A 13969-nucleotide genomic window follows, 5' to 3' on the forward strand; every position below is an offset into this window, starting at 1 on the left:
TTAGGCCTTGAATATTCCATTAGCTTAACAGTAAAGACCTTTTAATCTTATATATGGAAAAAGATAGTTTTCTGACTTTTATTTTGAATCAGAGATCGTTGGGTGGTTTTAAAGATGTTAACTTTTAAGACCAGTCCAAATCAGATTCTGAATATCTGTGTAATTCGAATCCTGGTGAGTAAGAATGAGAAATCTTGTGGAAGGAGAAGCATTGTAAATTAACCCGGGTCTGACCTACTAGTCCAAAGGCCACTGATATGGGGAATCCTTGAGATTAGGGCTCTGAATAACTCCTCCCTCCTTGGGGTGGAGGCCACAGACCTGGCTGGGGCAGAGGTGGGGCCAAGTAGAAAGGCAGTGACACAACTGGAGAGAAAGGGCGTCTTTTCACGGAGTGCTGCCCACCAGCCATTCCTGGGCCGTAATCACGGCACCCTCTGTGGGCAGGACCTAAAGATAAGCCTCTAAAAGGAACAGAGCCCTCACTCAGATTTCAGGGATTTTACCAGCTGGGGTGGGAAGAACACTGTTAGGTTAAAATTCTTAAACTTTTCAGAGTGAAACATTGCAATCCTTGGGGCACCGGGGTGGCTCAGTCGGTTTGAGCTTCCGACTCTTGATTTTGGCTCAGGTCATGATCTTAAGGTTATGGAATCAAGCCCCGCATCAGGCTCCATGCTCAGCATGGTGCCTGCTTGGAATTCTCCCTCTCTCCCTCTCTTTGCCCCTCCCACACACACACACTCTCTCTCTCTCTCTCTCTGTCTCTCTCAAAATAAATTTTAAAAAATTTCAGGTGATCAATAATATATAAAAAAATAAGTTTGCCTTTATCAATAATAAATGCAAATTGTTAGAATAGGATACCTGTTTCAAGTTGCATAGCAACTTGGCAAAGATTAATGCTTTTCAGGGCACCTGGGTGACTTAGTTGGTTAAGCGTCCAACTTCAGCTCAGGTCATGATCTTGCGGTTTGTGGGTTCGAGCCCCATGTCGGACTCTGTGCTGACAGCTCAGAGCCTGGAGCCTGCTTCAGATTCCATATCTCACTCTCTACCCCTCCCCTGCTCATGCTCTGTTTCTCTCTGGCTCTCAAAAATAAATAAATGTTAAAACAAATTTTTTTTAAATAATACTTTTCAGCTCAACAACAGAAAGACAGCTCCATTTAAAATGGGCCAGCATCTGAATTGATATTTCTCCAAGGAAGATTCACAAATGGTCAATAAGCACACGAAAAGACATTAAACATTATGAACGATCAGGGAAATGCAAATCCAAACCATAAGGAGATATCACACAGATTGTCTGTTAGAAGAAAAATAGTATTATTGATGGTATGGAGAAATTGGAACCCTCATACACTGTTGGTGGGAATGTACAATGGTGTAGCCACTTTGGAAAATAGTTTGTTCCTCAAATGGGTAGGCCCCAAATTAACCACTGACACAACAGTTCCCCTCCTAGGTCTATAGCCAAGAGAAAGAAAAACATAAAAACAGCCACATAAAAATGTATACACAAATAAGCAGCCCTATTCATAACAGCCAAAAAGTGAAAACATCCCCAAATGTCCATCAAGTGATGAATGGATAAATTAATGTGGTATATTCATATAATGGGGGATTAGTTAGGGGCAAAAAGCAATACGGTACTGATACAAGCTCCAACATGGATGAACCTTGAAAAATCATGCTAAGTGAAGGACACCCATTCCAAAAGACCATATTTTTGTAAAATTTCATTTGGAGGAAATGTCCAGAATAAGCAAATGTGTACAGACAGAAAATAGATTTGTGGTTGCCTAAGGCTGGTGGGGAGAAGGGGCAGGGAACAGAGAGTGGCTTTCTTTCTTGGAGGATAATTGGGCTGGGGTGCACTGGAGGTCTTTAAGAGGTTTCTAGGGCCATACCTGCCCTAGAAATATACCTTAAAAAGAAAAGTGGAGGTTCATCAAGATTCATGTTTACAAATATGCACCAAATGATAGCAGGTACTTGGATGCAATGTAAATGTCTATAAGGAAATGGTAAATTCTTAAAAAAAGATGGTATTATGCAATTGTTAAATCATGGTTTCGGGGCGCCTGGGTGGCTCAGTCGGTTAAGCCTCCGACTTCAGCTCAGGTCACGATCTCACGGTCCGTGAGTTCGAGCCCCGCGTCGGGCTCTGGGCTGATGGCTCAGAGCCTGGAGCCTGCTTCCAATTCTGTGTCTCCCTCTCTCTCTGCCCCTCCCCTGTTCATGCTCTGTCTCTCTCTGTCTCAAAAATAAATAAACGTTAAAAAAAAAATTTAAAAAAAAATCATGGTTTCAAGAAACATTCCATGGGAAAGGGAAGTTTCATAATAGAGTGTTACGTGAGGAATTAGGATAAGCTGTTATGTGCCAGTCTGCAGAAGAGAGTTAATGTAGCAGGTCTGAGGCTGCTATCAGGGAGGTTTGCTTGCAAGGCTGTCCCCTGCCTGGTATCTGGGAACCTGGCTCTTGGGAGCGTTCCCTCCATCCCCTAACTGACAAGGTCGGCTCACTTCCCCTAGACTGATGGCACCAACCGTGTGGTTTATGATGAACACCTGCTGGGAGTGTTCCTGCCCGGAGTCTGGAATTTTGGCACGGGCCAGGCACGGGGTGCCTTTGTGATCAGTTCCCGGTAAAATCCCTGGGCATCGATTTTCTAACCTGGACAGTGACATCTCATTCATGTTGCTGTATTTTTGTTGCTGGGGGAAGAAGGTGCTCTGCATGACCCCCCCCCCCAGGGGAGGGAGAAGCATAAGGAAGCTTGCACATGGGTTGTTCCACACTCTACCCATGTCTTTTCCTCTGTGATCCAGCTCTGGGTCCTTATTAAGCTGCTGTCGTATAGCTGCGAGTGCAACTATGTGCTGAGTCCTGTGAGCCTTAGTGAATCTCTGAACGTGGGGCTGGTCTTGGGAACTCCCAACATTGCACTAATATGAAAAATAATGACATGCACATAAAATACATGAGCAGGAAAGAAACCAATTCGCAGTGGCTGTTTTGGAGTTGCATCGTTATGAGTGACTTTTATTTTCTTTTATATTTTTCAATATTTTATGTATTTTCCATTCTGATGTTACTTTTATTTTCAGAAAAGGCTCGTTTTTAAAACATTTGTTACTTAAATGTTGTCATTTTTATTTTTAAAGTTTATTTATTTTGAGAGAGAACACGTGCATGCAAGAGAGAGTGCATGAGAGCAGGGGAGGGGCAGAGAGAAAGGGAGAGAGAATCCCAAGTAGGCTCTGAGCTGTCAGTGCAGAACCCAGTGTAGGGCTCCATCCCACGAACCACTAGATCATGACCTGAGCTGAAATCAAGAGTTGGACACTCAACCGACTGAGACACCCAGGTGCCTCTAAATGTTGTCATTTTTATTTTTATTTTTTTTAATGTTCTATTTATTTTTGAGAGAGGAAGAGACAGAGTGTGAGTGGGGGAGGGGCAGAGAGAGAGAGGGAAACAGAATCCGAAGCTGTCAGCACAGAGCCCGATGCGGGGCTCAAACTCACGAACCACGAAATCGTGACCCGAGCTGAAGTCGGACGCTTAACCAACTGAGCCACCCAGGCGCCCCATAAACACTGTCATTTTTAGAGTGGCTGACCTCTGAAGGGTCATCTCTCATTTTCCTTTAGGGTTGCAATCCCCTTGCACAAACTGGCCGAAGCAAACTGCAGAATCAAAGGGCTGCCTTGAACCAGCAGATCCTGAAAGCCGTGAGGATGAGAACAGGAGCAGAAAACCTTCTGAAGTAAGTGTCTGCTGCCTCAGCGGGGAGCCGGCCTCTCCCGGAGCCTATCCATCCCTAAACTCCTCGGCCTGCTTGGCTTCCTCTCTAGCTCTCGGTTTTAACTTTGGGTTCCCTCCTTGTTTCTGGAGCCTGGAGCAGGCCCTTCCTTGCCTGGAACTTGATTATGTTACAGACAAGTATTTTACCCCGCCTGTTTGTGTGTTTGGGGATGGGGGAAGCCAATGATCACATTCCTGTTTGTTTTCTCTGCTTTCTCTGGGACTTGTCCGTCTGTTTTCTCTGTTGTCTAGTGGAGAAACCATGCCTGGTCTAGAATCACTGCTTGGTAAGTGTTGGATGTAGAAAGGAAGGCAGGAGGGAGGGAAAGGGACATTTCTGTTGCCAGTGTCCAGCCCTCCAATGAGAGGCCCCAGTACAATCCCATGGCCTTGGGGCCCTCATTATTATGCTCTGGTGAAGTAGTTACTTACAAAGCGTAGAACTCAGTGAAGCTTTACCTGTGTCATAGGCAGCTGGAAGCCCTCCCTACACCCCTCAGTGCAACACAAGGCAGTGTGTCAGCCTCCCCTTGTGTATAAAGGGTGCAGACTTTCTTTTTCCTTCAGAGTTCTGGGGGTCACTCTTGTCAGCCCCAATGCCACCTTCTGCACGGGGAGCCAGGGTAGGCGCTGTGCCTGCTGCCTGGCCAAGTGAGACAGGTGCCCCCTGGAGACTCAGAGAGAGATGCAGGGCGCTTGTAGGGACCTGGAGCTTGGAAACCTGGCAGGGAACCCGGAAACCAGGCAGGATGTGGATAATGGGTGTTCCCAGTGGGTCACCTGCACTGTTGGAGGCCTTTGGGAGCCCAGAGGCTATTGGGAAAGACAAATACACCAAACCAGGTGTTCACAACAGGGCTGCAGTAGTCTGATGGTCACAGATATGTACAAGCGGCATGATCATCTCCTCTACACGGGCTGCTCACCTGAGCACCGAGGAAAGACAGGAGGAGGGTTTCTGATCATGAACTTAGGGTAAACTTTCAGAATCCATCTGTATTTGCTCGCTAGGAAAGCTGTCTGAGCTACTAGGTGAGGGAAAAGGAAGGTGCCCTATATGTGTATTTTAAAGGGTTTGTATGTTCACTTTTGTGCACGCATAGGCTTTTTCCAGAAAGTATGAAGAAAGTTGCCTCTTGGGATCAAGCCCAGGGATGGGGTGGAGGTGACTCTTACCCGTAATGTTACCGCCTCCAGTGTTTGGGTGTTCTTTTATGAAGGACATGAATTACTTTTATTCATTTTTCGTGTGAAATCCTGCAAAGGCCCAGAAGATAGTATCACCAACCACCTGAACCTGCCGCTGACCCGGGAGCAATAGTGTTGTGCCTCGTGTAGGCATTGATACTCGTGGACTAGCAGAGAGCGCAAGTCCTGGGGTGGCCAGGCTTCCGGGAACCTCTCCTCCAGCTACTTCTGTAGCAGGGTGGAAGCTAAATTGTTACCGGAGGAGACTAGGAAACTTACAACATTTCACCTTTTTTTCTTTTTTTAAGTTTATTTACTTATTTTTTTCTCTCTTTTTTTAAATTTTTATTATTTTTGAGAGAGAGAGAGAGAGACAGAGAGACAGAGCATAAGCAGGGAAGGGGCACAGAGCAAGAGAGAGAGAGACACACAGAATCCGAAGCAGGCTGCAGCCTCTGAGCTGTCAGCACAGAGCCCGACGCGGGGCTCGAACTCACCAACTGTGAGCTCATGACCTGAGCCAAGGTCAGACGCCCAACCGACTGAGCCACCCAAGTGCCCCAGTTTATTTACTTATTTTTAAGTACTCTCTACACCCAGCGTGGGACTCGAATTCATGACCCTGAGATCAAGAGTCGCATGCTCCGCTCACTGAGCCAGCCAGGCACCCCACAACATTTCACCTTGTATTTTATTTTATTATTTTTAAACTTTTTAAAATTTATTACCTATTTTTGAGAAAGCGTGCAAGTGGGGGAGGGGCAGAGAGAGAGAGACAGAGAGAGAGAATCTCAAGCAGACTCTGTGCTCAAACTCATGAAACTATGAGATCGTGACCTGAGCCAAAATCAAGAGCCAGACATTTAACCAACTGAGCCACCCAGATGCCCCAACATTTCATCTTTTAAAATGTCTGGCAATGTCCCTGTCCCCAGAGAAATCTGGACCTGGGGACCATCAGGTCTGCAGTGTAGTGGCCGGCACAGCTTAGGAGGGGCTCTGATTCAGGAGTGTAGGCCATGGGCTGGGCTTGCTGTGCCGGGAAGGGTGTAGGCGCCTTCCTCCTGGTGTGATTTGTGGCTACAGGTTTTGGTTGACACTTCTGAGAGGCCAGCCCTGTGGCTCTGGGGGGCAGGTAGGCAGCCTTGAGTCTGTGGCTCCCCAGGAGCAGACTACAGTTGATTGGCCTGTCATTCACCCAGGAAGTGAATTTCTTGAGTGCCTAGCAAGTAGCAGGCACTGTTTGAGGTGCAAGAGGAGAAGGCTGCTGGCAGTGCAAGTGAATCCCTGCTTTCATGATGCTTAATCTCTTGTGGGGGGGACCTTCCTAACAGCAAACAAGTCCAGTCATGTCAGAGGTGATGCTTTCTAGGGTGTCGATGAAAAGGAAATGGGCTAGAGGTTGACAGTGTGGTGCAGCCTTAGAAACAGGCCAGTCAGGGAGGCCCTCTCTGAACAGGGGCCTTGGCGTTTCTAAGGCACAAACCAGGGTAGTTTTGTTTTTTTGTTTTTTTGTTTTTTGGTCTGTCTTGCTCTTTTAATGACACCAGCAAACAGCCTCTGAGACCCAGTGGTTCAAGCTCATTGTCAAGTTAGCATTTGTTGAGCTGGCAGGGTGGGGGTAGGGTGGGGTTGTTAATGATTTTCGAAGTGACCTGACCTAAAAGTTCAGAGTGGCCCTATCTGGAGACTGTTGGGAGAGGGAACCCTAAAGGTATTTATTAATCTGACTTCATTGGCACCAACGGTTTCCCAAAAACAAATAAGGCGTTCAGCCAAGTCCAGCTCTGGCCCCGTGGCTGTCCCTGGGTGTCTGATTCGGTGGCCTGGGTGTCTGATTAGGTGGCTGTCCCTGCCAACAAGGGGTAGTTTAAGTCATAAATTGAGCCCCACTATCCTGTGCACCTGTTTTCAGGTTCCCGGGTGTCCCTCCGTAGACCTCAGATAAAGATCGAGCAGTTGGAACTGGGTGGGGTGGCCTTTGGGAAAGCGTCCCCCAAAATGCAGGAAGGCAAGGGTCCCAGTGCTTTACCCGCATTGGTAGGGGGCTGCGACGCTGGGCAGGCCCTGGCAGGAGCCAGGCTTTCTACCCCTTCAAGGTCTCCCTCCTCCTCCTCTGAGCCTTATCGGCCTAGAGTCCATGAGCTTCCTGAGGTTTGATTAGGAAGATAGCAGATATTTTAAATGTACTTTTCCAGGCTAAGCAAGGACAATATTCTCTCTCTTTTCTTAGAACCCTGCCCTCCCTGGAGAAGAGCTGGGGTAGAAATGTGATGTTGTTTCTCTGAAACAGAGATGGTCTTTGTAACATTAAAAGCAACTTGCCACATGGTTTAGCTTTAACTAACTGGGCCTTTGAACGAGGGCGGGTCATTTAACATCTCTGGGGTTTAGATTCCCCTCTTGTACTGGGAGCTTTGGACTGGAGCAGGACTGGCCCACTGTGAGGCTTACAGAGGCCAGGCCGGCTCAGGAAAGAGTGGAGGGGGCCAGACCTGGTGCTGGGGGACAGTAGGGAGTGGTGGGGACGGTGGGGAAGTACAGAGTGCATACTCTCTCCAGAGGGACCACGTGCAGTTTGCCTCATCGTGGGGGCGCAGCCAGGATTGCCGGACCTTCGGGGTTTTTTTTTGTTTTTTTTTTCCAGAAGATAGAGATCTGATCTTTTTCTCTCCTTTTTATTTTTCTTTTTTTTAATCTTCTGATATTTGAGTTTTTAAATATTGGCACATAGTTCAAAAGGGGAAAAAAATCACACCCTGAGAACCAAATGAACTAGTCCCTGGACCTCCAGTTTGCAACCCCTGGACCGGAGGGTCATGACGTGCTGGGCAGAGGTGACCAGGGGCAGCCTCAGCGGTAATGAGCATAACTTGAGGTTAGTGACCGCTCACATGGTCGGTTCTGATAGAGGCTGGTGTATGTGCAGTGGGGTGTGTGAACCCCCCATGACCTTTGGGGCTCCCAGCAATCCTGAGGCCTGCCTTCCTATGCTGGGAGCAGATGTCCTGCCAGACCGGCTGATCTGCCGCCTTAGCTGGGTGGCCACATGGGGCCGCCAGGTGGTACTTGCAGGATTTGGGGACAGATGGATTAAGGTCAGACCGTTTCAATAAGGTCTCCGAAGCTGGTGCAGGTCTTGGTGCTTGTCAACATGCCTGTTCCTGAGGGGACCATTTTACTGAAATATAGGACAGAAAAAAGTTCCACTAAAGTAAATGGAGTTCCATGGGGTCAACATTCAAAATTCACACGCAGCTTTAAGACAAAACACGGGACGTTGAAGAAATTTTGGATTTGGAGCGGAGACACAAGCCATCATCATGTGGGGGCTTCTTAGGATGGAAAAGGTCTCGGCAGGTCCAAATTCAGACAGAGGAGAATGCATGGATGTAGTCAGTAGCCTCAGGAAATAATTTGAATATGGCCTTCCTTCCCTGTTCACACTTGTTGGGTTCATCACTCAGAGAGAGGCAGTGAGACACCTTCTCGTTCTTGACTTTTGGAACATGTGCATGCTCTTGATGAAACATCCAAGGGAAGGGGCCTTTCCCTGGTGGTCCGGGCCTGAGGGAGGCCGTGGGGGACCTGGGCCGAAGCACACTTTTGCTTCATCCTGGTTGGCCTCAAGTGCTCTTTTGGTTTGTTTGTTTGTTTGTTTGTTTATGAGAGAGAGAGAGTGGGTGAAAGGGGCAGGGAGAGAGAGAGAGAGAGAGAGAGAGAGAATCTTAAGCAGGCTCCACACTCAGTGCATGACCCTGGGATCATGACCTGAGCCAAAATCAAGAGTCGCTCAACTGATTGAGCCACCAAGGCCCCCCCAAGGCCTCTTTCAGTTGTAACATCAGTTACCAGACCACAAGGTTCTCGGAGGAAGTTTGCACCCAAGGGAAAGGTGCGAAAAAAAAGCCATGTTCTTCCATAGAAGTGGAAGGTAGCCCAGGTGCAGAGCATCAGTGTTGAGGAGACGGGCCCTGGTTTTAATTCCTAATTTGAGCCAGCTGGTTCCATTTTTGTATGTTAACCCAGACTATTCCCCCAGCCTGGGCACAGGGGACCTGGGCACATACACCATGTTCAGTGGATTTACCTTATTTGAGAAACCCCCTTCCACCAGTGAAAAATCATTATCTGTACTAGAAGCACCTCACACACTAGGGTTGGTTTCCTATTCATCATTGTACCCAAAGGTAGCATTGTGGAAACTGACTCTGAGGCCCTACTTGGCCAACAACATTTTCCAGAGTGACCCACACAGAGGTCCACGTCCAAAGAGCAGCTTGCCAATTTGTTGCATCCTACATCTCAAATTGACAAATCAAGAGAGAAGAGAAGGGGCAAATCAATATATAGAGGAGGAAAAATCCAGAGTTGGCCTGTTTGGGGGCCTGCAGGTATGTGGGCAAGGACCTTAGGGTGAAAATTGTTATATTTAAGTTGGATCCACTCTGTTGCAGAGGACCAGCCCCACCCCCCATTTCTTCTAGAGAGTGGTCTTTATTCTGCCATTTTTTTCAGAAGAGACAATGCCAGTTTCCAGGTGAAACGGAAAGAACTAGAAGGCCGGGGTCTTGTTATCCGTTATAACTCCTATATCCTTTGGTAGACATGGGCCACAGTTTGTCTGTGAGCTTCCTGCAGGCAGCATGGAGAGGGGAATGTGACTTGGAAGGCTTCTCATACCCGTTGGTTCAGCCAGAAGCAAACCAGTTGCTACAAAGAAGCCGTTCCCAGTACCAAGGGTTGGGAGGATTTCTTTCCTTGTGTCCTTGTGGACATTATCAGCTCGTGAATCAGTTACGTTCTCAGAAACATCTTTGTAGTACAGGTTTTACAAGCGGCAGATTGTGACCCATGGTGTGTAATGAAATCCAGTCATTGGGTTGCTGTAGTGTTATAAAAAATAGGTATTTGTTGGGGGAGGTGTCTAGCTGGCTCAGTTTGTAGAGCATGACTGATTCTTGATCTCGGGGTTGTGAGTTCAAGCCCCACATTGGGCATACAGCCTACTTAAAAAAAATACGTATAGGGGCGCCTGGGGGTGGCTCAGTCGGTTAAGCAGCCAACTTCGGCTCAGGTCATGATCTCACTCCAGCACAGAGCCTGGAGCCTGTTTTAGATTCTGTGTCTCCCTCTCTCTCTGACCCTCCCCTGTTCATGCTCTGTCTCTCCCTGTCTCAAAAATAAATAAAAAACATTAAAAAAAAAATAAAAAAAATACGTATACATATACGTACATATATATATATGTATACATATGTATATATATTTGGTCTCTGTGCCTCGTTCCTGGCACAGAGCTCCTAAAACTCTTGGAATCTCCTGTCTTCTGTATGTTAATGAGGTGACTCCCGATGGGGGAAGGGAGCCTTCAAGATACAGTCTGTTTACCAGAAAGACCAAATCCGATTAGAGCGTTAGTCCCTACCCCTGAACTTCTGGGGAAGGGAAAGGGGTTGAAAATTGGGTTCAGTTACCGATGGCCAATGATTTAATCAACTGTGCCCACATAATGAAGTGATGAAACCCCTCCACAGTGAGGTTTGTGAGCCTCCAGATTGGCGAACACATCAAGGTGCCAGGAGGGTGGTGTGCCTGGAGAGGGCGTGGAAGCTGCTCACCCCTCCTTGGCCTATGGGTCTGTTCCATCTGACTGCTCTTACGCTGTGTCCTTTAAAATAAACCACAGTAAATGTAAGTAAAGTGTTTTCCTGAGTTTTCTGAGTCATTCTGGTGAATTATCATAGACGGGTGTTGTGGGAACCCTTGATTTGTAGCTGGTTGGTCACAAGTACGGGCGCCCCTCCCCCTACAAACCTTGTGGCTGGCACCTGACATGGTGGCAGTCTTGTGGCATTGAGCCTTTAACCTGGAGGAACTGAATTGAATTGAAGTGTTGGGCACCCAGTTGCAGTCAGAGATTCAGAATTGGAGAGTTGCAAATATTGCTGTTTTTTTAAAAAAGTAAGCTATTAGAATAGAATAATTGGTGTGCATCACATGAATGGTTTGGTTTGTGCGACTTTTGTTTTAGAGAGTATATTTGTGTATGGATCTACTGTGTTGTGTACAAAATGTGTTTCTTACTGGTAATCATGCTTCACCCCCTCCAACCCCCTCAGAATTCCCACACCAATGCTCTTCACCGAACTGAGCTTCCAATATCTCATTGCCCAGCTGGGGAGCTCAGACGTGTACGTGTGAAGGCTTACCAAGCAGGAGCAGTAAAAGCACCAGTGTCATCATATCTACTGCCAGGGTCAAGCATGGCTTTTTCTGAGGAGGTGTGACATAAGCGTGTGGGTTCAAGAAGCAGGAGTTTGGTGGGGTGCCTGGGTGGCTCAGTCGGTTAAGCGTCTGACTTTGGCTCAGGTCATGATCTCACAGTTCGTGAGTTCGAGCCCACATCGGGCTCTGTGCTGACAGCTTAGAGCCTGGAGCCTGCTTCAAATTCTATGTCTCCCTCTCTCTCTGCTTCTCCCCTGCTCATGCTTTGTCTCTCTCTCCTGCAAAAATAAATAAAAACATTTAAAAAAAAAAAAGCAGGAGTTTGGTGAAGAAAGGGAGAGAAAACATATAAATATATCATGGAGAGACACTGATGGGCTCAAATATGTGACAAGGCAGGAAGAACCCCAGTGGAGAGGGCAGACTGTAGGGGAAATGGTTTAGCATTTTATTTTCTGGAGGAAAGACAGCAGGTGAGCAAAGCAAGCACAAGACAGGTGGCTGGATTTTCATCAGCTGGGGAGGGGAAGGTGACCTGGTACTGTCTCGCTGGCTGGCTGGAGCTCTTGGCTGATGGACCTCGGGTGTCCCCATGTGTGAAATGAGGAAGTTCTAGTAGCTGGTCTGAGGAATGACCAAGGACTTGCCAGGATGGCTCGTGGGAATGTACTCAGCAAGGCCTGGCTCAGTACTTGGTTGTTAACTGTTAGTTTTGCAGTGATTCCTCATCTGTAAAATGCACTTGTAAAGTCTTCCAGGAAGTGTCCAAACTTCTGCTTTGAAGACTTGGGTAAAGTTCATTCCTTCATATCACTTAAACCATTCCATTCTATGGATGTGTCACATTTTGCTTATCCGCTTGCCAGTTAATGGATGGATACCTGGATTTTTCTCTCTTTTTGGCTATCTGGCTTTTTGTTGGGACATAAATTCTCATTTCTCTCATAGACTCCTAGCAGTGGAATATGCAGTTGTATGGTAAGTTTATGTTTGTCATTGTTAGAAACTCCCCAGCTGTTTGTTCCAAGGTGGCTGTGTCATTTACATTCAGCAGTGTATGAGGGTTCCTGTTTCTCTGCATCCTCACCAATGCTTCTTATTGTTTCTTTTTCATCAGAGCCAGTCAAGTCGTGTATTGGTATCTCATCCTGGTTTTAATGTGTATTTCCCTATATTGTCTGATGACATTCAGCATCTTTTTGTGTGTTTATTAGCCATTCGTATATATTCTTTAATAAAATGTGTATTCAGATCTTCTGTACATTTTATGAATTCAGAAAGTTGCAGGCTACAAAATCAATATACAGAAATCTGTTGTATTTCTATACATTAATAACAAATTACCAGAAAGAGAAAATAAAACAATTCCACTCACAATTGCATCCAAAATAACACAATACCTAGGAATAAGTTTAACAAAAGAAGTGAACCTGTTCACTAGAAACTATGGCCCCGATGACAGAAATTGAAGGTACAAATAAATGGAAAGACATTCCAGGCTCATGGATTGGAAGAATTAGTATTGTTAAAATGTCCATACAGCCAAAGCAATCTACAAATTTGCTACAGTCCCTATGAAAATTCCAATGGCACTCTTCAGAAATAGATAAAACAATTCCAAAACTTTGGAACCACAAAAGAGCCAGAATAATTAAAGCAGTCTTGAGAAAGAAGAACAAAGCTCGAGACATCATGCTTCCTGATTTCAAACTATATCACAAAGCTGTAGTAATCAAAACAGTATGGTACTGGTGTAAAAACAGACACATAGATGAATGAAACAGAATAGAGTGCAGAAATGAACCCACACATATATGGTCAATTAACTTATGACAAAGGAGGCAAGAATATACAATAGGGAAAAGATAGTCCCTTAGCGATGGGGAAACTGGACAGCCACATGCAAAAGATAAAACTGGACCGCTGTCTTACACGTGCACAAGAACTAACTCAGAATGGATTAAACACTTGCATAGAAGACCTGAAACCATAACATTCCTAGGAGAAAACATAGGGAGTAAGCCTTGACATTGATCATGGCGGTGATTTTTTGCGTTTGACACCAGGAGCAGAGGCGGCAAAAGCAAAAAACAAGTGGGGCTACATCAAACTACAGAGCTTTTGCACTGGAAGGAAGCCATCAACAGAATGAAAAGGCAACCTACGAAATAGGAGAAAGTATTTGTAATTCGTACATCTGATAAGGGGTTAATGTCCAAAATATAGAAAAAACTCGTAAATTCAACAGCACAAAAACAAACAGTCCGGTTATAAAATGGGCAGAGGACCTGAATAGACATTTTTGTAAAGAAGATATACAAGTGGCCAACAGACACATGAAAAGATGCTCCACATCACTCATTATCAGGGAAAGGCAAATCAACACCACGATGAGATCTCACACCTGTTAGAACGGCTATTATCAAAAAGAGAAGATATAACAAGTGTTGGTGAGGACATGGAGAAAAGGGAACCCTCATTCACTGTTGGTGGGAATATAAATTGGTGCGGCCATTATGGAAAAGAGTATGGAGTTCCCTTAAAGAAATTAAAAATAGAACTACCATGTGATCCAGCGATTCTGCTTCTGAGTATTTATGTGAGGAGAACAAAATCACTAACTCAAAAAGATATCTGCACCCCCATGTTCATTGCAGTCTTATTTGTAATAGCCAAGATACGGAAACAACCTCAGTGTCCACCAATGGATGAATGGATGAAGAAGACGTGGTATATA

At 45.9% G+C, this 13969-nt stretch overlaps 1 protein-coding gene across 1 annotated transcript in view; it reads left to right on the top strand.

Annotated features, from left to right (window-relative positions):
- RHPN2 (rhophilin Rho GTPase binding protein 2) overlaps positions 1 to 13969 on the top strand; it is a 59831-nt gene that overhangs the window by 9673 nt on the left and 36189 nt on the right. The window contains exon 2 of the mRNA XM_047078308.1: positions 3663 to 3778. Within this exon, the coding sequence (XP_046934264.1) occupies positions 3663 to 3778 (116 nt within the window). The remainder of the gene's footprint in view (positions 1 to 3662; positions 3779 to 13969) is intronic.

Source organism: Lynx rufus, unplaced genomic scaffold, assembly GCF_022079265.1.
Source record: "Lynx rufus isolate CCGP_SWC_20201006 ecotype Redwood Valley unplaced genomic scaffold, mLynRuf1.p SCAF_16, whole genome shotgun sequence".
NCBI classification, from domain to species: domain Eukaryota; kingdom Metazoa; phylum Chordata; class Mammalia; order Carnivora; family Felidae; genus Lynx; species Lynx rufus.